Source organism: Salvelinus namaycush, chromosome 38, assembly GCF_016432855.1.
Source record: "Salvelinus namaycush isolate Seneca chromosome 38, SaNama_1.0, whole genome shotgun sequence".
Lineage (NCBI taxonomy): Eukaryota > Metazoa > Chordata > Actinopteri > Salmoniformes > Salmonidae > Salvelinus > Salvelinus namaycush.
Window position 1 is genome coordinate 478,128 of NC_052344.1, and position 26,057 is coordinate 504,184.

Below are 26,057 nucleotides of genomic sequence, written 5' to 3' on the forward strand. Positions count from 1 at the left end.
CTTTAAGAGACAAGCTAACCGGAGAGGCAAACGGCGATCACGAGACAGGACGTAGGTGATCGCAGTTGGACACTGAATCATTAACCAAACCAAATTGTATAATTAATCTTTGATTCATTTGTTGGCATGTCAGTATTCACTACATGGTCCTGTATGCCTTGTGAATGACTATTTTAAGTATTTAGAATCAACTGACTCAATAAGTGGGAGTATCTAAGGGGAGGGGTCGTATGGGCAGAGCGTAGATTGGAGGCTGAGCCTAAATTTAGGATTTACAACCTCCCACCCCCTATTTGCTCCTCATGTTAAATACTAAAATGTGAATATCTACAGATCAATATTCACTGACTGAGAGCCAAACTTGAGACTTGAGACACCCCAAACAATGAATGGTACGTACTTGACTAATATTTTAATTCTAAGTCATTGGTGTAAAACATGGTACGTCATGTCTTTTCTATGTTTTATTTTGTATCAAATAAGTTGTAAGATGACTTCACCTCTGGGCATATTTTAGTGTGAGATCTAAGGTTTAGTGTGGAATCATCCTGGGCTGTTTGCCCAGATTTTAGATTTTCAATGTAGAACATTTGTAAAGATCTAAATTCTGTAAGCATGCGGTCTCGGGGCTTTTGCCGCTCCCACCCATTCATGATCAATGTCAGTACAGTATGTACATGACATAATGGGACGTGATGATCAATGCCACATGTTAATCAATTTAAGGTTGGCCTGAACTTGATTGTGTAAAGCTCTGCCTTTTTTTGAGTACATTAAGTTCTTCAGATGGCACTTAGAGAGCCACAAACATTATTTGAGGAGTCATTAGACAAAAGCTTTGGTGCAGTATCAATGTACTTGACATGTACTTACATGTTACCCTGAAATCTAGAACCTGTTTTGGTAACTTTCCACTCCTTGGCCAACATGGCAGGACATGGAGTGGAATAGTAACTCAAACGGACGGGTACCCAGGCTACTTACATGTTACTTTACATTTAAAATAAATACATGTGTATATGCATCACTACATGTAGGTACTTGTCTTGAAACTCATTCTGTGTTTTTATTGCTTGAAATAGTTATAGCGGGCCTCTCAAATGCCAAGAACAGCAGCAGGTTGAAGGACCTGGTCCCGGTCCCTCAGCCCCTGTCAGAGGAGAAGATGCAGGAGAGGGGCCAATGGAGCAACAAAATGGAGTTCATTCTGTCTGTCATGGGGTCCATCATCGGCCTGGGGAACATGTGGCGCTTTCCTTACCTCTGCTACAAGAACGGAGGAGGTAAGTTCTAAAGGATGAGCCCAGACTAGGTCACAGACGTTTAATTTGGAGTCACAAAGACGAGCATGTATTAATGTTTGACAGGTCGTCATTTTAAATAAGGGTTTGTTCTTAATTGAAAATAATAGTTTGCAAATTATTGTCTTGACTTATTTTAGGTCCTAGTGGAGCACAGAGCTTCAACCGTGTATCTCCAGCAACCAATTTGCAAATGGCTATTTTTAATTTAATAACATTTGTTTGTTATTAATAACATACACTGAGGCCTAGCTATAAAAACATTTTTGGGTCTAATTGGGACTCAGGCCTATTTAGATCAGGCCATGGGTTTAGGGAAATGCTTATGTAGGTGCTACATCAGACGTTTCTCTCTGTGGGGTGTATGCGATCAGAGGTTAGGGGTCAGAGAATGTCACAGCTGTTTCCCCTCTGTCCTAAATAGCCTGTGGTCAAGCCCCTGCAGCGTTTGCCATGCTCCGGAAATCCATCCATCCAAGCACTCTAAACATCCTCAGATTGGCTGACGTCAAAAGTCGACAGACTCCGTTGCGTCATTAACTCAGCGTGAAAATAACATTTGTTGACATTGAGATTATTCACAGAATGAAATGTAAATCAATGAAACCCTATGGATGAAACACCTTTTATAGTGTCTACATGAGGTAATTCTGACTTTAAGCGTATCTTATCACTGACTCTCATGGTCCTCGGTATCTCAGTTGGTAGAGCATGGTACTTGTAACGCCAGGATAGAGGCTTCGATTCCTGGGATGACCTGAGCTAAAAAAAATATGTTTTTTTAAATGGATGCACTCCCTTGTGACGTCAGAACAGCCTCAATTCGTCGGGGCATGGACTCTACAAGGTGTCAATCGTTCCCATGTTGATTCCAATGCTTTCCACAGTTCTGTCAAGTTGGCTGGTAGTGTATCTTTACTCCGACTCGCTCGTTCCATCTCAGCCTTTTATGCTCGCTTCGAGGCAAGCAACACTAAAGCATGCATGAGCATACAAGATGTTCCGGATGACTGTGTGATCACACCCTCCGTAGCCGATGTGAGCAAGACATTTAAACAGGTCAGCATTCACAAGGCCGCGGGGCCAGACGGATTACCAGGACGTGTACCCAGAGCATGTGTCAGAGCGGATTACCAAGACACCCAGAGCAGTGTCTTCACTGACATTTTCAATCTCTCACTGACCTAGTATGTAATACCTACATGTTTCAAGCATACCACCATAGTCCCTGTGCCCAAGAAAGCGAAGGTAACCTGCCTACATGACTACTGCCCCGTAGCACTCATGTATAGCCATGAAATGCTTTGAAAGACTGGTCATGGCTCACATCAACACCATTATCCCAGAAACACTAGACCCACAACAATTTGCATACCGCACCAACAGATCCACAGATGATGCAGTCTCAATCGCACTCTACACTGCCCTTTCCCACCTGGACAAAAGGAACACCTATGTGAGAATGCTGTTCATTGACTACAGCTCAGCGTTCAACACCATAGTGCCCACAAAGCTCATCAATAAGCTAAGGACCCTAGGACTAAACACCTCTCTCTGCAACTGGATCCTGGACTTCCTGACGGGCCACCACCCAGGTGGTAAGAGTAGACATCAACACATCTGCCACACTGATCCTCAACACGGGGGCCCCTCAGGGATGCGTGCTTTGTTCCTTCCTGTACTCCCTACCAACGACTGCCTGGCCAAGCAAGACTCCAACACCATTATGTTTGCTGACGACACAACAGTGGTAGGCCTGATCACCGACAACGATGAGACAGCCTATAGGGAGGTGGTCAGAGAGCTGGCAGTGTGTTGCCAGGACAACAACCTCTCCCTCAACGTGAGCAAGACAAAGGAGCTGATCGTGGACTACAGGAGAAGGCTGGCTGAACAGTTTCATAGTGGAGCGGGTTGACAGTTTCAAGTTCCTTAGTTTGTTGGTGATGTGGACACCATCATGTTCCAAACAAGACAGTTGTGAATGCCTTTTCCCCTCAGGAGACAAAAGATTTTATGGGTCCCCAGATCCTCAAAACGTTCTACAGCTGCACCATCGAGAGCATCCTGACCAGTTGCATCACCTCGCCATCCGACCATAAGGCACTACAGAGGGTAGTGCGTACTGCCCAGTACATCACTGGGGCCAAGCTTCCTGCCATCCAGGACCTAAATGTACATGTACAAATTACCTCAAATAAATTATACCCCGGCACATTGACTCTGCACCGGTACCCCCTGTATATAGGGCTGCCGAGTGGCGCAGTGGTCCAAGGCACTGTATCGCAGTGCTAGAGGCGTCAGTACAGACCCTGGTTCGATCCCGGGCTGTATCACAACCCGCAGTGATCGGGAGTCCACAGGGCGGTGCGCAATTGTCCCGGCGTCATCCGGGTTAGGGGAGGGTTTGGCCGGGGTAGGCCATCATTGTAAATAAGAATTTGTTCTTAACTGACTTGCCTAGTTAAGTAAATAAAATATAGCCTTGTTATTTTCTTGTTTTTCATTTTATTTTTGACTTTAGTTTTATTTAGTAAATATTTCTTAACTCTATTTTCTTAACTGCATTGTTGGTTAAGGGCTTGTAAGTAAGCATTTCACGGTAAGGTCTACTACACCTGTTGTATTCGGCGCATGTGACATAAGATTTGATTTGATCCCACAGATGCTCAATTGGATTGAGATCTGGTGACTGGGCAGGCCACTGCAGTAAGCGTCATGTCCGTGGAACCATTCCTGGACAATCCTAGTCTTGTGGCATGGGGCATTATCCTGCTGAAAAATGTATTTGCAAATGGATACACTACTGCCATGAAGGGATGCACCTGATTGGCAATAATGTTCAGATATCCTGTAGCATTTAAACGTTGCGGCACTTTTATCAAGGGGCCCAATGTGTGCCATGAAAACACATCCCACACCATCACCACCAGCCTGAAATGTTGACACGTGGCATGATGGATGCATGTACTCGTGGTTTTCTCCATACCCTAGTCCTCCCATCAGCGTGTAATGGCAGGAACTGGGATTCATCGGACCAGGCAATGTTTTTACAATCATCCGGTATCCAGTGTTTTCGTTCCTTAGCCCACTGCAACCGCAGTTTCTTGTTTTTTGCTGAAGGAAGTGGGACTCTGTAAGGTCGTCAGCTGCCATATCCCATTTGTGTCAAGGAACGACAAGTCGTGCGTTCCTTTATGGGTCTTTGGGCAACAATGTTGTACGTGACTGTCAGTTTACTAATTGTAGCATGTCTGTAATGCACAATTTGTGTCAGATTCCTTTGTCCTCTTTCCTCAATGTCCCGTTTTTGACCATTGGCTTGCTTTTGGCTGGATGTCCTTTGGTTGGTGGACCATTCTTGATACACACAGGAAACTGTTGAGCGTAAAAAACCCAGCAGCATTGCAGTTCTTGGCACACTCAAACCGGTGCTCCTGGCACTTACTACCATACCCCGTTCAAAGGCACTTGAATCTTTTGTCTTGCCCATTCACCCTCTGAATGGCGCACACACACACAATTAATGTCTCAAATATCTCGAGCATTAAAAATCCTTCTTTAATGTGTCTCCTCCCCTTCATCTACACTGATTTTGAAATGGATTTAACAGGTGACCTCAATAAGGGATCATAGCTTTTATCTGGATTCACCTGGTCAGTCTGTCATGGAAAGAGCATGTTTTGTACACTGTATATTTTTTGGATGACTCCCCATTTCCCATCCCCAAGGTGCATTTCTCATCCCCTACCTGATCTTCCTGTTCACCTGTGGCATACCTGTGTTCTTCCTGGAGACTGCTCTGGGCCAGTACACCAGCGAGGGAGGCATCACCTGCTGGAGGAAGATCAGTCCACTGTTTGAGGGTAACCTGCTCTTTCCTATGGGACTATATCTTTAAGGCATTATACTGTAAATAAAGTAATGCTATACAATAAGGGTTTGTGCCTGAGCTTTTTACACTTTCATGTGTCACTGTTATATACATTATGCAATAAACAATGTGTACTTATATTGTAATTACATAGTTACTACCATGTTTTTTTATTGGTTTGAGTGACACTACAAAGTGGGACTTTTTGTTTACTTTCTATCCATTCCTCCCTGTCTGTCCCTGTCTTTGATCCAGGTCTTGGCTATGGCACCCAGATCATTGTGGCTCTGCTGAACTCCTACTACATTGTGGTTCTGGCTTGGGGAATCTTCTACCTGTCTTTCTCCTTCTCCTGGGATCTCCCTTGGTCCTCCTGTAACAACACCTGGAATACAGGTGAGACAGCAATAAGATTGGAAATGTCAACTTTGTTTTAAGTGGCTTGGCTGTATGGAGCGATATGACAAATAAAAAATGATTGAATTCCATATTACTGCTTTTAACACTTGTCAGTGATTTTATGGTGGTAATGATGCAACATGTAAACATTTTTATCTAAGAAAATTGCGTGGAGTTTCAGAGGAGGAACGATTCTGTCAACTACACCCTGCCCGAAAACTCCACATCCCCCGTCATTGAATTCTGGGAGTAAGTATTCATAGCACCTCTCTTTGTTACTCAACACATCTCAATTCAAATATTTTTTTTTGTCCAGGGCTAGGCTTAATCCGTGTCCTGGACACCAGACCCTCAAGTCTAAGATTTTATAATATGTTAACCTTTTTTGGAGTAGCTGAGGGTGCTTAAAATCAGAATATCTAAACTAGTTATTGCACTTCATCCATTGTGATTTTGTTCTGACCCCCTGTGTTATGTGTTTACTCAGGAGAAGAGCCTTGCGGCTGTCGTCCGGCATCGACCACATGGGCTCTCTGAACTGGGACCTGGCCTTCTGTCTGGCCATCGCCTGGGTCATGTGTTACTTCTGCATCTGGAAAGGGGTCAAATCCACTGGGAAGGTGGGCTTGTTTCTTTCAATTCTTCCTGTCTTTATTTATTTACTTTACCGGGGTCATGTTCATTAGGCATTAACCCCTTATACTTGTGGGAAATGGCCTATATGGATAGGGATCAATTGAAATGTTTATTACAGAGGAAATATTGGAAGTATATGCATAACAGTGGTAGCAATCAAAAGGGAACAGTTTGCAGATTATGGGGAAATAATTATTAGACTAAAGGTGATGACAAAACAGTTTATCTGAATCGAGATTGAATCCAAACATTACACTGTTGATTTTATGTGCATTTACTGTGGTGCAAATATATGTTTCACCACATTTGTTCAGTAACATGATACGCATATTCATGGTATATTTGGGGTAGGTGCATCCCCCCCCAAAACATTTTTGAGTGAAAGGTCTAACTGGAGTTTCTAAGTGGCCACACAACTCTCCAAAGTGTGCACCGTTCCTACGTCATTTCAATGCACTTTTATGACTCAAAGAACCATTTTCCACTAAGGTGCTTTTTTTGTGCTCTCCTTGCTGTGCCATTGAGGAACTAGATTTCTTTGGAACTCCCATGTGGCTTAGTTGGTAGAGCATGGCACTTGAGGTTGGTGGCACCTTAATTGGGGACGACGGGCTCGTGGTAATGACTGGAGCGGAATCAGTGGAAAGATATGAAACGCATGGTTTCAATGTGTTTAATGCCATTTCATTTGCTCTGTTCTGGACATTACTATGAGGTGCTCTACCCTCAGCAGCCTCCTGTGGCACCAGGGTTGTGGGTTCTATTCCCATGGGGTACCAGTACCAACAAATATATAAATGTTTGCACTCTGCTGTAAGTCGCTCTGGATAAGAGCATCTACTCGATGACTAAAATGTAATGTAAAATGAACACATCCCTGCATCCTGCACTTTACACAATTACTGTTGGTTGTGCATTCCACAAATGGTCCATTATAAATCGCAATCTGGTCAGGCGGGCATCATTTTAAAGTGTTCTATTGCCAACATGGCTAGCTCAGGGTCATGTTCATTTAAAATACGATCTTAGTGTTAGGCTTTCACAAGGCAATTCAAAGAAGCTGATTGTAATTTTGGTGTGCATAGAATAGGGTGACAAGTGCATTCAAATGCGTGTTCACAATACCACAAACAGGCATTCTGTTCAGAACAACCAATGGTATGACGCCATATCATCTTGTAACTGTACATCAAGCATAGTGATCATAAACGTTGACACTGTATATTACATGGGTTTTATGATATGGAAATGTAAAGTGCACATTTGGACTAATGGGTGTTTGGCTTGCTTGTATGACATCAAAGCTGTATTCATTATAATCCTTAACGTCTCATCTTTCGAAATACGTCATCTTATTTATTTACAGCGTTTCCCTCATTCAGACAACAAAAATGTTGCCAAAGTTGCCCAACTAGCAGGAGGGATGGGGGCAACTTCTTGTCACGTGCGGTGTTGAAGTTCAGAACCGCTGTCAGTCAAAACGACTTGAGCTCTGAGGTCATGTATAGCATGTTACCGTACAGCCAATGCGTACCAATTTAGGCGCAAATCAGTGTCCAAATCTTCTATTTTCAACTCGTATACGGGTACGAGTGTAAAGAGCTACACAGAAGAAGCAGAGTGAAACAGGGAGGGACTACCTGGTCTTGTTCATTTCTTTCTTCCATTGAATTAAAAAAAAAAGTGTTTTCCCTTAATGAACATGACCCTGATGCGTTAGATCACTGACCTTTTCAATATGATTCCATCCAATCTACAGGTGGTGTACTTCACAGCTACCTTCCCCTACATGATGCTAATAGTTCTGCTGATTCGTGGAGTCACTTTACCTGGAGCGGACCTAGGGATCAAGTTCTACCTTTACCCTGACCTGTCAAGACTAGCAGACCCTCAGGTAGGTACCACAACAATAATAACCCCTGGCCCCTGCTGTTACGTAGTAGAAAACCTGTTGACTGAACCACACACTTGCATCAGGTAGCTTATTGTTGTGGGAGCAATGGTATGAAATTACATTTTATACTCAGAATAGCAAACAGTCTACTTTCAGTATTTTACAATGAGGTGACTATCAGAACATAATGAGGTATGTTCGGGACTGGTATAATTTCAAAGAAGTTGTCCATAATAGTTATCTCAATATTACCCTATGTCTTTCCAGACTAGGGAATTTGGAAGAAGGTCCTTGGGTGAAGGTCCTCCAGGTGTGAGTGTAGATATCCCAGGGTTATCTGGAATGCTTTTTTCTGCTCGGTCCATCTGTGCTCCATGAAAGAGTCTGTAGGAGGCTGTGAGTGGTGGGGTTGCACGGAGGGGCAGGGACACTGCACTGAAGGGGAACACTGACCTCCAGGACCCTCCAGCTGCTAGACTCCCCCCTCAGGGTGTCAGGGCTCAGCCCTCAACTGGCTTAGCCTGGTCTGGACCATAGCCTGGTCTGGACCAAAGCCTGGTCTTTTCAGGTTCAGCATCATCAAAGTGCTTTTCTCCACATGGTGGACTGGGAAATTCGGGAATTGGGACTCAGCCGCAGCATGGCTCATGCCATAGATTTAGAGTTTTTCAAACTCAGTACCAAAACCTATTGTGTTTGTCTGCAGGGGGTTTGAGCCTGTGGGATTCATGGCAATGACACCACAGATTTCTCCTGCCCTTTCTCAAAGCCCACCCATCTACACCCTAGCAGGGCAGATAATTTGATTACGTCATCATCCCAGGGCCCTTTGCTGCCCCATTCTCACCTTTCAGATCTTCAGTCTCTGGTTGTGGATTGAGAGGTGGGGATTGTTAATCAATGTTTAGACCACAAGACGTTTAACTGACTGGTTGACAATTCACCTCTGCAGTGTCAGTGGTCCTTAATGATTAGGTAAACTCATTAGGGACAAAGAGGAAGGTAAAACAAGCATGCAATGTGGTGCTCCACATGAGGTTGCTCTTTAACTCTCACATTCTCAAAACACACAACTAAAGGAGTGTGGTTTTTTGAACCACGTGCATCATGCGTTTGGAACGTTTTTATATATATATATATATATATATATATATATATATATATATATATATATATATATGGTGGCCCACAGTCAGGAAACCTGCCAAAACAAAAACGGGTCACTCTCCATTACTTTGTAAAAGGAGGCTTGTATTTGCACTGTTTTATTCAAATCAAATGTTATTGGTTAGCAGATGTTAATGCTAGTGTAGCGAAGTGCTTGTGCTTCTAGTTCCAACAGTGCAGTGATATCTAACAAATATTCTAACAATTCCCAACAACTACCTAATACACACATCTAACAAGTAATCTAACAATTCCCCAACAACTACCTAATACACACACATCTAAATGGATGAATGAGAATATGTGCATATAAATATATGAATGAGCAATGGTGGAGCTGCATAGGCAAGGTGCAGTAGATGGTATAAAATACAGTATATACATGTGATATGAGTAATGTAAGATATGTAAACATTATTAAAGTGGCATCATTATTCATGAGCTTAGGTATGATCCAATACCATCCCTAGATGACACACCTTTGCCTTTATTAGTCATTTTTCTCCTACAGTAGTTGCTTGACTGGCCTCTGTGCCCTCACCTCTCTCTGTATTACAGGTATGGATGGATGCAGGCACCCAGATCTTCTTCTCCTATGCCATCTGTCTAGGCTCCCTCATAGCATTGGGGAGTTACAACAAGTACAACAACAACTGCTACAAGTACGCTAAAGATGCATTAAACACTCTTACCAAACACACACACACACACACACACATACACACACACACACACACACACACACACACACACACACACACACTATGGTAATTATTGGTTCTGTTTTTCTTATTCCCTTATAAGAGGGAAACAAACTCCCCTTAAATCTTCATGTCTGTGGTATCTTGTTTTGCAGAGACTGCCTGGCCCTGTGCTTCCTGAACAGTGGGACAAGCTTTGTGTCAGGCTTTGCCATCTTCTCCATCCTGGGTTTCATGGCTTATGAACAGGATGTCCCCATCTCAGAGGTAGCAGAGTCTGGTGAGTGTGTTTTAATGTGACCTAGTTGTTAATTAAGATAATTTCAATAATTTGTTCAAATGCAGGTATAATGTTATTTCGCTATTATATATGATTCCCTGTTCTCTCTTCATTAGGTCCTGGTCTGGCCTTCATTGCGTACCCTCGTGCTGTGGCCATGATGCCGTTTTCTTCACTATGGGCCGTCTTCTTCTTCATCATGATCATCCTGCTAGGGTTGGACAGTCAAGTAAGGCTTCCGAAGTAATTTACAATGTTTACGAACGTACTGTCAAGAAAATTGGCCCGGTTAAGGATAAAACGGACCACTTCTGTACAACGAGAACTGAGAGGAGATCCAAGAGCATCGTTATCTATGTAACCAAACATACCTAGCCTAACATGATATCAGAGATGCTTACTATTTGTTACCAAACATGCCTAGAACTGAGATGTGTTAAAATAAAATCTCCCTTTCTCTCTAGTTTGTGTGTGTAGAGAGCTTGACAACGGCCATGGTGGACATGTATCCCGAGGTGTTTCGTCGTAAGAACCGCAGGGAGCTCTTTCTGGCTTTAGTGGCCTTCATCTCCTTCCTCATGGGCTTGGTCATGCTGATGGAGGTAGGCATCACATCTGGAATTAACCCCCATGGGTTAGTTAGGGGGGAGACACCTGCCTGGGGACTGGGTTGGGAATAAACCCTCAAGGCCTATTTCATTGTGTTCTTTAGCTGTAATATGCAGACAGACATAAAGTCTAACTTACCAGGTGGCTGGTCGAGATTGCGTTCAAAGCAAACAAAACAAATATATACTCTGATTTGTTTTATTACCTAGGACATTTTCATTTTGCGGACAGAAACCACTTTAGAGTGATTAACAGCCTCATCACTGTGTTCAGGACAGTTGGTACACTGACCAGGGGCCTCCTGAGTGTCGCAGCAGTCTAAGGCACTGCATCGCAGTGTTGAGGCGTCACTACTGCCTGGGGGTTCGATCCTAGGCTGTGTCACAGCTGGCTGTGACCGGGAGTCCCATAGGGCGGCGCACAATTGGCTCAGCATTGTCCGACTTAGGGGAGGGTTTGGCCAGGGGGCTTTCCTTCGCTCATCGCGCTCTAGTGACTCCTTGTGGTGGGCTGGGCCCCTGCAAGTTGACTTTGGTCGTCAGTTGAGCGTTTCCTCCGACATGTTGATGCGGCTGGCTTCCGGGTTAAGCAAGCAGGTGTTACGAAGCAGCGCGGTTAGAGCGTTGGGCCAGTAACCGAAAGGTTGCTGGATCGAATCCCCGAGCTGACAAGGTAAAAATCTGTCTTTCTGCCCCTGAACAAGGCAGTTAACTCACTGTTCCCCAGTAGGCCGTAATTGTAAATAAGAATTTGATCTTAACTGACTTGCCTAGTTAAATAAAAAACAAAAAATTAAAGGCGAGGCTTAGCAGGTTCAGAGGATGCATGACTCGACCTTCGCCTCTCCAGAGCCCGTTGGGGAGTTGCAGCGATGAGACAAGATCGCAACTACCAATTGGATATCGTGAAAAAGGGGGTTAAAAAAAAAAAAAAAGTATGGACACCTGCTCGTTGAACATCTCATTCCAAAATCATGGGCCTTAATACGGAGTTGGTCCCCATTTGATGCTATAACAGAAGGCTTTCCAATAGATGTTGGAACATTGCTGCGGTGACTTGCTTCCATTAAGCCACGAGCATTAGTGAGGTCGGGCACTGATGTTGGGCGATTAGGCCTGTCTTGCCATCAGCGTTCCAATTCATTCTGAAGGTGTTCGATGGGGTTTAGGTCAGGGGTCTGAAAGAGATTTGCGTCAGTTCAAATCTGGCATCAGGACAAAATGTGATTCATAGTCACCGAATATATTTTAAGTATTTTAATTAAACTCAAACTATAAATGGTAAATGCAATTTTCGTATATACGGGTTCACTGGATCTTCGCGCAGGGTAGATCAGAGAACTGTGGAATGTACTCAAAATAGTAGTTTTATACTATGACAAGTTTATTCTCAACTCTTCCAGTTGGCCTATCATAGTAGAGGTTTAGCATGGTTCATACTCTTGCTCCTCCTTTGTGGGCCCCCAAACTTGTCCAAGCCCCTTGGCGTTTTCCTTCTCCACATCTGGTTGTTGGGTAGAGCAGCTCCATTCTGTGTCCCCCTCGATTATTCCCTCAAACAATTCCTAATATGGTATTGTCCAGTCCCTTCACCATCCTGGTTGGTCTAGAGAGATGCACCCCTCCCCTCTCCAGACTGTCCACAGCTTTTATGGCCTGTGGTGGTCAATCCCTACCCACCCTCACACACACCCCTCTAAATTGTGTGTGTGTGTGCAACAAAACATCATTCACCTTTAACCATTATGCTAACAGCCTATGGTGCATAAACATAAATCCTAACAGGTCTGTGCAGGCCAGACAAGTTCTTCCACACTGATCTCGACTTTTTTAGTTGTTTTCTTGTCTCTCTTCAGGGTGGGTTATATGTATTCCAGCTGATGGACTACTATGCAGCTAGTGGCATGTGTCTTCTCTTCATGGCCATCTTTGAGACGGTCTCCATCGCATGGGTCTATGGTAAGTTAGAATACAATTCTACAACAACAACAAAATATCTGATGGAACCGTTCAAAAGATAGTTACACCATATCAATCCCACAAAGACAGAACTGTAACTGGTTTATTCCAGAATACAGTGCATTCGGGAAAGTATTCAGACCCCTTCACTTTTTCCACATTTTGTTACGTTACAGCCTTATTCTAAAATTGATTTACTGTTTTTTTTCATGAATCTACACACAAAACCCCATAATGACAAAACAGGATTTGAGACATTTTTGCTCAAATAAAAAGAATAATCTCTCATTTACCAAAGTGTTCAGACCCTTTGCTATGAGAGCACAGGTGCATCCTGTTTCCATTGGACATGATTTGGAAAGTCACACACCTGTCTATATAAGGTCCAACAGTTGACAGTGCATGTCAGAGCAAAAACCAAGCCATGAGGTCAAAGGAATTGTCCGTAGAGTTCTGAGGGAAGATTGTGTCAAGGCACAGATCTGGGGAAGGGTACTAAAACATTTCTGCAGCATTGAAGGTCCCCATCATTCCTAACTGGAGGAGGTTTCTAACTACCAAGACTCTTCCTAGAGCTGGCTGCCCGGCCAAACTGAGAAATCAGGGGAGAAGGGCCTTGGTCAGGGAGGTGACCAAGAAACCAATGGTCACTGACAGAGCTCCAGAGTTCCTCTGTGGAGATGGGAGAACCTTCCAGAAGGACAACCATCTCTGCAGCACTCCACTAATCAGGCCTTGATGGTAGAGTGGCCCGACGGAAGCCACTCCTCAGTAAAAGGCACATGACAACCTGCTTGGAGTTTGCCAAAAGGCACCTAAAGGACTTTCGGGACCATGAGAAACAAGATTCTCCAATCTGACAAAACCAAGATTGAACTCTTTGGCCTGAATGCCAAGCGTAGCATCTGGAAGAAACCTGGCACCATCCCTACGGTGAACAATGGTGGTGGCAGCATCATGCTGTGGGGATGTTTTTCAGCTGCTGGGAGACTAGTCAGGATCCAAGGAAAGATGAACATCTCAAAGTACAGACAGTTTTCATTACTAATCTTTCTCCAGATTGCTCAGGACATCAGACTGGGGCGAAGGTTCACTTTCCAACTGGACAACGACCCTAAGCACACAGCTAAGACAACGCAGGAGTGGCTTCGGGACAAGTCTCTAAATGTCCTTGAGTGGCACAGTCAGAGCCAGGACATGAACCAGATCGAACATCTTTGGAGAGACCTGAAAATAAGTGTGCAGTGACGCTCCCCATCCAACCTGACAGAGCTTGAGAATATATGCAGGGAAGATTGGGAGAAACTCCCCAAATACAGGTATGCGAAGCTTGTAGCATCATACCCAAAAGACTCAAGGCAGTAATTGATGTCGAAGGTGCTTCAACAAAGTACTCAGTAAAGGGTCTGAATTGTTATGGAAATATGATATGTACTTTTTTTTAAACCCATTTTTTAATTCGCAAACATTTCGAAAAAACAGTTTTTGCTTTGTCATTGTGTGTGTGGATTGATGAGAGAGGGGAAAAAAATTCAATTTTAGAATAAGGCTGTAAAATAAAATGAGTCAAGGGGTCTGAATACTTTCCGAATGCACTGTATATTCCTCACCTTTGATAGTACTGTTCAGAGACTGCTTCATAGTCTCAATTGTTGACATTTGTGTCCACAGCTCTTATGACCAAACCCAGCATGGTTAGCCTGTCTCTGTATGTTGTTCCAGGTGTCGACCGCTTCTATGATAACATCGAAGACATGATTGGCTACCGTCCAGGACCTTACATTAAATACTGCTGGCTGTATGTCACCCCAGCCACATGCATTGTGAGTAACCTACACACCCATGTAAACTCTCATATACAGTATAAAATGTCGTTAGTTATGGTTAGGGAAAGGATTTTTTTTCCTGACCAGGAAAACTCTGGGCCCTAGACAGATCCCATGATCTCGAAAAACACCAGTTACAGTTGTAAATGTTGACGGCCCCAGTCAAGGCCCACTTCTAAATCAAATACTTGTTTTTTTCCTCTAGGCCACCTTTGCGTTCTCCCTCATCAAGTACACCCCTCTGAAGTACAACAATGAGTATGTGTACCCCTGGTGGGGCTATGTAATAGGCTGGCTCCTGGCTCTTGCCTCCATGGTCTGTATCCCTTTCTGGATTATCTACAAACTCTCCACCACAGATGGAACGTTCAGAGAGGTGAATTTAGGTTCCTTTGCTTACCTGCACATTTCCTCTTGACACAACATACACTACATGGTCAAAAGTATGTGGACACCTGCTCGTCGAACATCTCATTCCAAAATCATGAACATTAATATGGAGTTGGTTCCCCCTTTGTTGCTATAACAGCCTCTACTCTTCTGGGAAGGCTTTCCACTAGATGTTGAAACATTGCTGCGGGGACTTGCTTGCATTCAGTCACAAGAGCATTAGTGAGGTTGGGCAATGATTTTGGGCGATTAGGCCTGGCTCGCAGTTGTCATTCCAATTCATCCCAAAGGTGTCCGATGTGGTTGAGGTCAGGGCTCTGTGCAGGCCTGTCAAGTTCTTCCACCGATCTCAACAAAGTTTTTTTTAATTTGGCATTTTTTATGATTATACAGATAATACAGAACAGTTACAGTGCAGAACTCACACGGGTCCCCTACCAAATCAAACCCACCCCAAACCCCCCATGTTTTAACAGAGCCCCACCCATAAACCAGACTTAAAGCAGGTTTGATGTACAATGAGTAATCTAATCAAATAGGCAAAACAAAATACAAAGATATTATTTAACAAAGTTAGAGTAAAAATAATGATTCAAATTTTAATTTGGGTTGGTTTATTGAGTTGTGAAATTAGCTGGGTTCATGTCTTCTACAAAGGATAGGAAAGGTTGCCAGATATTTTAAAGTATAATTGCAGATCCCCTAACGGAGTAGCGTATTTTCTCTAGCTTGAGATGTTGAATAACTTCCTTTATCCAATAATTAAAAGTAGGAGGAAACCGATCCTTCCACTTAAATAGTATGAGACGTCTAGCTAGAAGAGTAGTACATGCCAGCATGTTGCCCATAGAACTGTTGAGGGGCCTCCTGTGGTGCCACTCCGAATAATGCAATAAAGGCAGAATGTTCAATAGGTCTCTCCAGTATCTTAGAAATTGTCTCAAAAATGTATATCCAGAAATCTGTCAATTTCGGGCATGTCCAAAACATGTGTAATAAAGTAGCAGGAGCCTGCTTACATCGGTCACAAGTGGAATCTATTTCTTGTCTAATCTCGGATAGTATTGCCTTTGACCAATGCACCCGATTTTAACTATTTTAAATTGAATTACAGCATGTCTTCGACATATAGATACGTAGTTTCTGGAGCAGGTATTCCCAAACTGGGGTACGTGCAATGCCGTCAGGGGTATTAAAATATGATTCACATTTTTATTTATTTATATATATATATATATATATAATAATTTCCCCCTGAATTCTCTCCATGTTCATAATTGTTGTGCAGAGATGAATTTATTAGATTTTCAGCTTGTCGAGTTGAAATAAGAGCGCTCTGTCTGAAGTGTCACATGTTGTTTTAGTAAATCTGCGGATTAATACTATGAATATGCCATATCCAAATCCAAGATTTTATTTGTAAGATCCCCTAGGTGTTGAATATTGCACTTTAATCTTGCGCTGTAGGAAATCATTTGTCCCCTTAGATAAGCCTTCATTGATTCCCATACTGTTGGAGGAGACATTCCAGGGGTTTGTTTAAGCTCGAGAAATAGCTTCATTTGAGATTATATAAAAGCAACACTGTTCTTCTTATAGCAGTAGTGAGTTAAGCCGCCAAGGGCGATAATTAGGCTGTGTATTTGGTATAAGTAGTTTCATAGTAAGAGGAGAATGATCCAAAATGACTATAGCTTGGTTATTATCACACTCCGTGATAAGTAGCATAAATCTATTTTCTATGGAAAAGTAGTCTATACGTGATAAGGTCTTATGAACTGGTGAGAAAGCTGTGGGATTGTGTCAACGTCACGCATCAGATATGCCATATGCCTTAAGAAATAGCTGAATTGTGGATACTGTCTTTGATGAAAATTATACTTTAGGAGAGCTACAATCCAGATTGTGCAGAAGTACACAATTCATATCACCACTTAGTGTTAGGTGGTGTGTGTGCGTATTTGGTAATTGAGTAAATATATTTGAAGAACGAACTGATATCCCAGTTTGGTTCATAAATGTTAGCCAAGATAACAGGTGTATTATACAGTCTTCCTACTACAATAATGAAACGGCCTGCTGAGTCTGCCTCTCCACTTGACATTGCGAACGGTATGTTTTTACTAATTAAAATGGCCGCTGCTCTAGTTTTAGAATGAAAATTGGAATGATATGATTGACCGATCCACCCTCCTTTGAAATGAGTGTTCAAAAGTGCCTGTCGAAAGGCGATATCTACTTTAAGGTGATTTTAAATGAGAAAATTTAACATTCAGATTTAACATTCCAGCGAGCAAAAGTGACTGAGCAACCAGCTCTCTCTCTCATGATTTTAAGCCTAGCCATGTAAAGTCAGGCGGGAAAAGGATAATGCCCTATTACCATAACTGATCCATTAAACATTTTTCAATATCCACACACAATGTGGTTGTAGTGGGGAACACTAAACCTATTGTGTAAAGAGCCCTGCTGAAATGGTTAGGTTGCACATAATAAATAAATGAATAATAAATACTTTTAAAACCCAAAGCTAGGCTGTTTTAAAAGAAAGTATAAAACATTTTCTAAATCACATTTTACAGCAATACCACTAAGTTAGCTGCAGCATCTTTAAAGAAATTATGTAACCTAATAATAGAACTGTGCTTTATCTACCCTGGATACGGGTACCATCGATAAATAGAAATGGGCAGCTTCATGGTAATAAAATAAAACGTTAAAACAAAAGGAGAATTGACTCAAGAACTATGGCACTAACGTTACCTAATAATAACAATATCAGCTGATACCACTGGCAACGCTATACAGTATCTACAAAAGAGAGACTGAGTCTGCAGTGGTAGACACATTCGTCCATTACCCTAATCGCCAAATAGGTGAACATTCAGCCATTTGCTTCATCCGACCTCTGTAGAATATTCACCTTTATGAAGGCCATCACCTTATGGCGGTCTTTACAGTTGGCACTATGCATTCGGGCAGGTAGTGTTCTCCTGGCATCCGCCAAACCCAGATTTGTCCGTCAGACTGCCAGATGGTGAAGCGTGATTATCACTCCCAGAGACCGCGCGCTTGGAATTGCGCATGGAGATCTTAGGCTTGTGTGCGGCTGCTCGTCCATAGAAACCCATTTCATGAAGCTCCCGACAAACAGTTGTGCTGACGTTGCTTCCAGAGGCAGTTTAGAACTCTGTAGTGAGTGTTGCAACCGAGGACAGTCGATTTTAACGCGCTTCAGCTGTGAGCCTGTGAGCTTGTGTTGCCTACCACTACCACTAAGCCGTTGTTGCGCCTAGAAGTTTCCTCTTCACAATAACAGCACTTACAGTTGACCGGGGAAGCTCGAACTGACTTGTTGGAAAGGTGGCATCCTATGATGGTGCCACGTTGAAAGTCACTGAGCTCTTCAGTAATGCCATTCTAATGGCAATGTTTGTCTATGGAGATTGCATGGCTGTGTGCTCGATTTCATATACCTGTATAGCCGAATCCACTAATTTGAAGTGGTGTCCACATACTTTTGCGCGTGTGTATTTTCTACATAGAATAATTGTGAAGACATCAGAACTATGAAATAACACATGGAATCATGTAGTAACCAAAAAAGTGTTAAACAAATCAAAATATTTTATATTTGAGATTCTTCAAAGTTACCACCCTTTGCCTTGATGACAGCTTTGCACACTCTTGGCATTCTCTCAACCAGCTTCATGAGGTAATCCACTGGAATGCATTTCAATTAAGAGGTGTGCCTTCTTAAAAGTTAATTTGTGGAATTTCTTACCTCAATGCGTTTGAGCCAATCAGTTGTGGTGTGACAAGGTAGGAGTGGTATACAGGAGATTGTATACAGGAGATTCACCAGAATATCCTAAATAGCTCGATGGACCAATCATACACTTCTGTCAAAGACAGAAGAGCCAATCGCCCGACTTGATCTGTTATCCTTTTCAACTGTTCACAGGTGTGGCGTTAAGGTTACATCGCTAAGCACAGGGTTATCAGTTTGCGTCTTTTGTGTTGGGTGACTACCAACAGGAAAGTTTTCCGATTTCGGGTTAGACTTTGCTTCACTGATTTTCTTCCTACGTCTCCAGTTGTAGCTAGCGTCACAAAGCTAGCTGCAGAGACTTAGCTAGCTTAGTTGCAAGGCTTAGCTAAACTGGCTAGCTCACCGCAAGGCTTTTCTACTTGGAAGGGTAGAATTACTAGTTTGCTCTCTCGCCGGCATTGACTAGACATTGCTTATTTGTCGAGAGCCATGCTTTTGTTTGTCGCAAGACCAACATAGCGCTAGCTTCCTTTGGCTAACTAACTAGGCAACTAGCCCACGTAGCGAATGCTAGCTATGTTCACATTTGCTTCTTTGAGTTTATTTACAAAAAGGTCTATGTCTTCAACACGTTCTGTACGGGCGTTGAATGTTATGTTCCTACTACTGGTTTACCAGGGCAATTTGAGTTGGAGATGCACAATCTCATATCGATTGGCAAGCCTAACCCAGACCTGTGGGATGAGATCTGTGTTGTCACATACCTCAACCGCCGAGCCTTCAGGGGTGCCATTCAAGGCTTCAGCTGTGCAATGACCCTTGCAGTGGTAGGTGAGAGACATTTTTGTCTCAACCTGTCCAGCCTGTTATACAGGGAGAAAGCAGGTTTCCTTTACGCTCCTGAAGGAACTGTTTGCCGGCTGTCACGTCCATGCGGCAGAACTTCGAAAGGAGGAGGGCAAAGCCTTCAACTTCCCTGCCCGTAGACCCGGGAATCGTGGCTACCTGCCTACCCCTCCTAATGGACCAACAGTGGGGAAAACAGTCCTTCATTGAAGCCGCAGTTAGGTCTTCCTGTGTGGAAGAATGGGTGCCCAACCTAGCGGTATGCCCCCTGCGGCAAAGAGGGGCAGACAACAGTTCACTCTGTGTTCTGGCCTGCCTCCTCTTGGGTGGAGCACAGAGGGGGAGAGGCACATCTGTGCTCCTAAAACCCTTCCCTTTGTGCAGCGACTCAGTTTGATGCATTTGCTCTCAAGGAAGATGTTGGGAATCCACTCTACCCCAGAATACCTTCCATGCCACGGCTCTCCCCTCGCCTCTAGTTCAGGCAGCCGGGACAGGAAAACTGATTATCAGTAACCACCAAGCACTGTTCCAGTGTGTCAACACTGCCCTTTTCGATGAAAACGTTTCTGCTGTATCCAGGTGTCATGCCAAGAACATGAAAATAGAGAGAAAATGACTCTCCATCGCCACCAGAGGGCATGCCGGAGCGGCACCACTGGTGAGCAAGAGTCTATCGACCTGTGGGGGACTCGCCAGCGGAGTAGGGAACTGGCACCCATGAGCAGTCCAACCCTGGATCCGGTCCACAGTGATGAAGGGGTACAGACTGCAGTTCGCTCTGAGACCACCCATTTCCCATGTTATTTTAGAATCAGTAGTGACTGGGGACTTGGCACGCAAACTAGAGCAGGAATTCTCTTCTCTATTAAGCAAAGGGGCTATCAAGGCGGTACCGGCGGCAGAGAGCCACCTCTGCTTTTACTCCAGGTACTTCCTGGTTCCCAAAAAAGGGAGAGGGGTTCTAGACATAAGTTCCTCAACAGCTATCTGACGAAATTCAAGTTCCATAGGCTTATGTTCAGTGAGCTGTCTCATCAAGGCAACTGGTTCACCTCAGTCGACCTGCAGGACGCTTGTTTTCACATAAAATAAGCCAGCACACAGGAGGTTTCTGAGGTTTGCTTTTCAAGGCACAGCGCACGAATACCTTGCTATCCCATTCAAGCTTCCGCTAGCTCCCTGAACATTCAGCAAGTGTGTGTAGAGGCAACTCGCACCCCTAAGAAACAAGGGGTCGAGAGGCTCCGCCAACATAGACATTTACCTGCTTTGCTCCCTATCCCGGGAGCAAGCAGTACCTCTCCAAGCTAGGGTTCAAGATCAATCAGAAAAATTACTGTTTGGTCACATCACAGAGAATAGAATACCTAGGTGTAATGCTGGATTCTCTCATCAGGCAACACTCTCGGAAGACCGCATTGCGTTGTTCCGGAAATGCCTCTCGGTTCCACAGGGGGCGCTCTGCCACTTTCAAGACGTGCCTCCGAGTGCTGGGGTTGATAGCGTCCACCATCTCAGTAGTACCTCTTGGCTTACTTAGCATGAGAGACTTCCAGCGCTGGGTGTTTGCCCAACGTCTGTGTTCATGGCTTCACCTCAATCGCTCCATACATCTCTTGGCTCTCCGTCACTGGAAGAGCCCCTCGATATTCGTTCCTGGCACTCCCCTAACTGTAGTGGCAACGAGGGAAGTGGTGACATTACTCACGGGCTGGGGCACAGTTCATGAGGGAAATGTAATAAGGACCCCACTTCACAAATTGCTCACAGAAATGACCTTTATCTGCTGACAGTGTTTCTTTCACTGAAACACTTTCTACCCTCCCTTTTGTAATTGTCACGTTTTGATCAGAACGGACAATACGACTGTAGTTGGGTGGCACTCACCCCATTTGCTTACACAGATTATTCGTCTGTATTATTCTGTGGAGCAGAGCACACCTACTATCCTGACGCACGACTCATGTCCCGGGTGTACTGAACATATGAGTGGACTTATTGTCCAGAGGGAATCCCCATCTAAGGGACTGGAGACTCTTTCCTCAAGTGGTGAGACAGATCTAGGCGAAATATGGTCAAGCGTCCGTAGAGGTCTTTGTGTTGCAAGAACACTTTCTTCCCCTCAGCTTCATACTCCCCACTCTGGCCAAGATGAAGTTATCCCTCATCTTGGTAGCCCTGCCATGGCTAGGCAATACAACGAGCCTTGTCAACTCCCGTTACGCAGGTATCTGCTGTCCCAAGCAAACAAAAGATTTTCCACCCTCAGCCGGATCCATGGCCCTCTGAGGCTAAATCTGGATGTGACAGCCTTGCCTCTTGTCATTGATGATTCTACATGCTCACTGTATGGAAATAAGTGGTGGATTATTGAGAAGTGGTGTGACCAAAAACAGATCATTCCTTACCAATGCTCTGTATCCAAGGTGTTATGCTTCTTGCAGGATCTTTTGGACAGAGGGAAGGCTTTCTCAACTCTTAAGGTGTTTCTAGCTGCTATCTGGGCCTGTTAAATAGGCTTCCACAAAAACACAGTGGGAAAACATCCCGTCATGTTGTTTCATTAAGGGGGCCTGTCGCTTACGTACAGTTCCCAAGCCTTTACCCCTGTCTTGTAATGTGTCTATTGTGCTTGAGACTGTTTCATAGCAGCCTTTTGAGCCGTTGGAAAGTGTGGAGATTAAATAGCGCTAGCTATTTAAATAGTCTGGGTGGCCATTTGATTCAGCAGTCTTATAGCTTGGGGGTAGAAGCTGTTAAGTAGCCTTTTGGACCTAGACTTGGCGCTCCGGTACCGTTTGCCGTGCGGTAGCAAAGAGAACAGTCTATGACTTGGGTGACTGGAGTCTTTGACAATTTTTTGGGCCTTCCTCTGACATCGCCTGTTATATAGGTCCTGGATGGCAGGAAGCTTGGCCCCAGTGATGTATTGGGCCGTACGCACTACCCGCTGTAGCGCCTTACGGTCAGATACCGAGCAGTTGCCATACCAGGTGGTGATGCAACCGGTCCGGACGCTCTCGATAGTGCAGCTGTAGAACTTTTTGAGGATCTGGGGACCCATGCCAAATCGTTTGTCTTCTGAGGGGGAAAAGGTGTTATCGTGCCCTCTTCATGACTCTCTTGGTGTGTTTGGACCATGATAGTTTGTTGGGGATGTGGACACCAAGGATCTTGTAACTCTCGACCCGCTCCACTTCAACCCCGTCGATGTAAATGGGGGCCTGTTCGGCCAGCCTTCTCCTGTAGTCCACAATCATCTCCTTTGTCTTGCTCACATTGAGGGAGAGGTTGTTGGCCTGGCACCATACTGATTAGGCCTCTGACCTCCCTATAGGCTGTCCCATTGTTGTCAGTGATCAGCCCTACCACCGTTGTCATCAGCAAACGTAATGATGGTGTTGGAGTCGTGCTTGGCCACGTAGTCGTGGGTGAACAGGGAGTACAGGAGGGGACTAAGCACGCACCCCTGAGGGGAACCGGTTTGAGGACCAAGATCCAGTTGCAGAGGCAGGTGTTTAGTCCCAGGGTCCTTAGCTTAGTGATGAGCTTTGTGAGCACTATGGTGTTGAATGCTGAGCTGTGTTGGACTATAATAGCAAAGGGTTACAGCCTCTGGAGGGCCTAAGAGCTCACTCCACCAGAGGTATGGCCACCTCTTGGGAACTGTTGAAGGGCATCTCCTTGCAGGAGATTTGTGATGTGGCTTGTTGGGCATCCCCTCATACTTTTGAGGTATGAGGGGTGTCACAAGATGTCACTGCGCCTTCATTGGTGCATACTGTCCTCGGTGTCGGGCCTCTGGGGGTTGATATTGAGACTGCATGGCTTCAGAGAGCATGTGCGATACGGGAGGTGGCCATATCCCACAGTGAGATGTCGAAACAAATAATTGAAAGATAACTTGACTTCTCTGCGCTACGGATCCCTTTTACGGGATCATTTTCCTAAACAACCGCTGAATTGCTGGGCGCAAAATATTACAAAAAATATTTATAATAATGCAATCACAAGTGAAATATACCAAAACACAGCTTAGCTTGTTGTTAATCCACCTATCGTGTCAGATTTTGAAAATATGCTTTACAGCGAAAGAAATCCAAGCTTTTGTGAGTGTATCAATCAATGCTAGAACAGTTAGCCTTATATTAGCTTGGTTAGCTTGGTCACGAAAGTCAGAAAAGCAATAAAATTAATCGCTTACCTTTGATAATCTTCGGATGTTTGCACTCACGAGACTCCCAGTTACACAACAAATGTTATTTTTGTTCGATAAATATTACTTTTATAACAAAAAAACGCCATTTGGGTTGCGCGTTATGTTCAGAAAACCAAAGCCTCGTTCCGTTCGACGAAAATTCCAAAAAGTATCCGTAATGGTCGTAGAAACATGTCAAATGTTTTTTATAATCAATCCTCAGGTTGTTTTTAACAAACATAATCGATAATATTTTGACCGTAACCTATTCAATAAAAGAGAGAAAAAGAAAATGGAGAGCTACCTCTCTCGCTCGCAGGAACTAATCAGAGGACACCTGACTAGTTTAGAAAAATCTCGCTCATTTTTCAAAATAAAAGCCTGAAATTGTCTAAAGCCTGGTCACAGCCTGAGGAAGCCATTGGAAAAGGAATCTGGTTGATACCCCTTTAAATGGAAGAAAGACGGGCCAGGAAACACAGATAAAAAAATATCACTTCCGGGTTAGATTTTCTCAGGTTTTCGCCTGCAGAATCAGTTTTGTTATACTCACAGACAATATTTTGACACTTTTGGAAACTTTGGAGTGTTTTCTATCCTAATCTGTAAATTATATGCATATTCTACGATCTGGACCTGAGAAATAGTCCGTTTACCTTGGGAAAGTTATTTAAAAAATAAAAAATAAAAATAATAATACAAATCTGACCCCTAGCGTCAAGAGGTTAAGGTTACTTGTGTAATCCCAGTTCTCTAATATTATGAGTGCGACATCTCACCACATTCCCCTAGTCGCAAGCGTCTGAGGAAATTTGTCTCGTTCAAGAGTGATCAGAGGGCAGGCGAGTGACTCTTTAGTATGAGGGAAGGAGGAGTGCCCTCATTCACCACGCGACCTGTCTGTGTCCAACACTTGTGTAAAATTGGTCCTTCGAGCTACTTATTCTGGTGAACCCCACCGTTAGATGTCTCACCCATATTATCAGAGAACCAGGGTTAAGCAAGTAACATTACGTTTCTCAGTCCAGTGTTTTTATGGCCATTGTTTCATTCCTCTCTGATACACAACATTACTAACATTATCTCAATCTACTCAGTCCATTATTCTTTATAAATATTTCAAATCTTCTCTGCAGCGCATTCACATCCTCCTCCAGCCCTCTAACGACCTACCCAAAACCAAGAGAGAACAGGAGAGGATGCTGGCCACCTTTGACCCCAAGGACGAGGGAGGCATGGAGCCAGTAGGGGTACCAATCAAAGATGGCTACCTCCCAGTGGGGGTGAAGGACTCACACTGCTAATAAGACCCCAGTTACACCATTGGAGTGACTAATTCAGTTTAGTCATTTTGGGAAATGAACTGAAATTCCAATTCAAGATAAAGTGTATCAGGCAGCCCGATAAGCAATGAGAGAAAGGAACAATTTTGCTCTTTTACACAACCCAATGTGCTTTCAGGTATAAAACAAGTCAACTGTTCAATTACAAAAGCTTCTTTCTCATTGTTCAATGGACACTGATCTCCACATGTATTTTATTGTTGGTCTATTGCCAAGTGATAGATTGTTGTTAGGCCTACTGTACTGTATTCCATGTATTAAAGGAATCATCTCACAGGGCACAATGTCAATTCAACGTCTTCCACGTTGGTTAAATGTAATTTCATTGGAATTATGTGGAAACAACATTGATTCAACCACTGTGTGCCCAGTGGGAGGGTAAAGGAAGCTGTACATTACAAATGAGATGAATAACCGTTGATGTTGTTAGAATGTGGATCATTGCTAAACGAGGATGTATTGTCATCTTTGTCAATTTAACAAGAGCTAACAACGGTTGGGCTAATAGAAAACGTGTACAATATGTTAATGATTGATTTTCTGTGTAACATGACTACAAAAGACTGTACAAAATAAATATGAATCTCTGTTTCGAAATAAACAAAATGTGTAGTATCAGTATATCCTATGCTATTATTATGATCCTTGTGAGATCACTCTTCACTAGGGAAGGCTTTACAATCACTTCACAGTATTGTTCTAGTCTATTCAAGTATTTTCCTGTCTTTCTTGGACCAAATTCTATTCTAGGTATAGATCTTTTATAAATCAGAGCAAGAATGATCTAGCAATATTCAGGGCACATGCTGTGAACCACTAGAAGTCGCGTTATCCACGCTGACTACTAGGCACAGTTCCAG

General features: G+C 43.7%; 1 protein-coding gene across 1 annotated transcript; it reads left to right on the top strand.

Moving 5' to 3' along the window:
* Nucleotides 1–599: 599 nt before the first annotated feature.
* Nucleotides 600–25,784, top strand: LOC120032278 (sodium- and chloride-dependent GABA transporter 2-like). The gene is made up of 14 exons (XM_038978293.1): nucleotides 600–1,283; nucleotides 5,033–5,167; nucleotides 5,431–5,571; nucleotides 5,736–5,823; nucleotides 6,062–6,194; nucleotides 7,970–8,104; nucleotides 9,830–9,933; nucleotides 10,128–10,252; nucleotides 10,369–10,481; nucleotides 10,717–10,854; nucleotides 12,717–12,819; nucleotides 14,542–14,642; nucleotides 14,851–15,021; nucleotides 24,991–25,784. Exons 1-14 carry the CDS (start codon nucleotides 938–940, stop codon nucleotides 25,156–25,158), a joined length of 2,001 nt encoding a protein of 666 aa, XP_038834221.1. The 5' UTR covers nucleotides 600–937; the 3' UTR covers nucleotides 25,159–25,784.
* Nucleotides 25,785–26,057: the final 273 nt, after the last annotated feature.

Coding starts and splice junctions, on each gene's coding strand:
- LOC120032278 (XM_038978293.1), top strand. CDS start 938: ATGGAGTGGAATAGTAACTCAAACGGACGGGTACCCAGGCTACTTACA. Junction 5,572..5,735: donor TAACAACACCTGGAATACAG/GTGAGACAGCAA, acceptor TTTTTATCTAAG/AAAATTGCGTGGAGTTTCAG. Junction 10,253..10,368: donor CTCAGAGGTAGCAGAGTCTG/GTGAGTGTGTTT, acceptor TCTCTTCATTAG/GTCCTGGTCTGGCCTTCATT.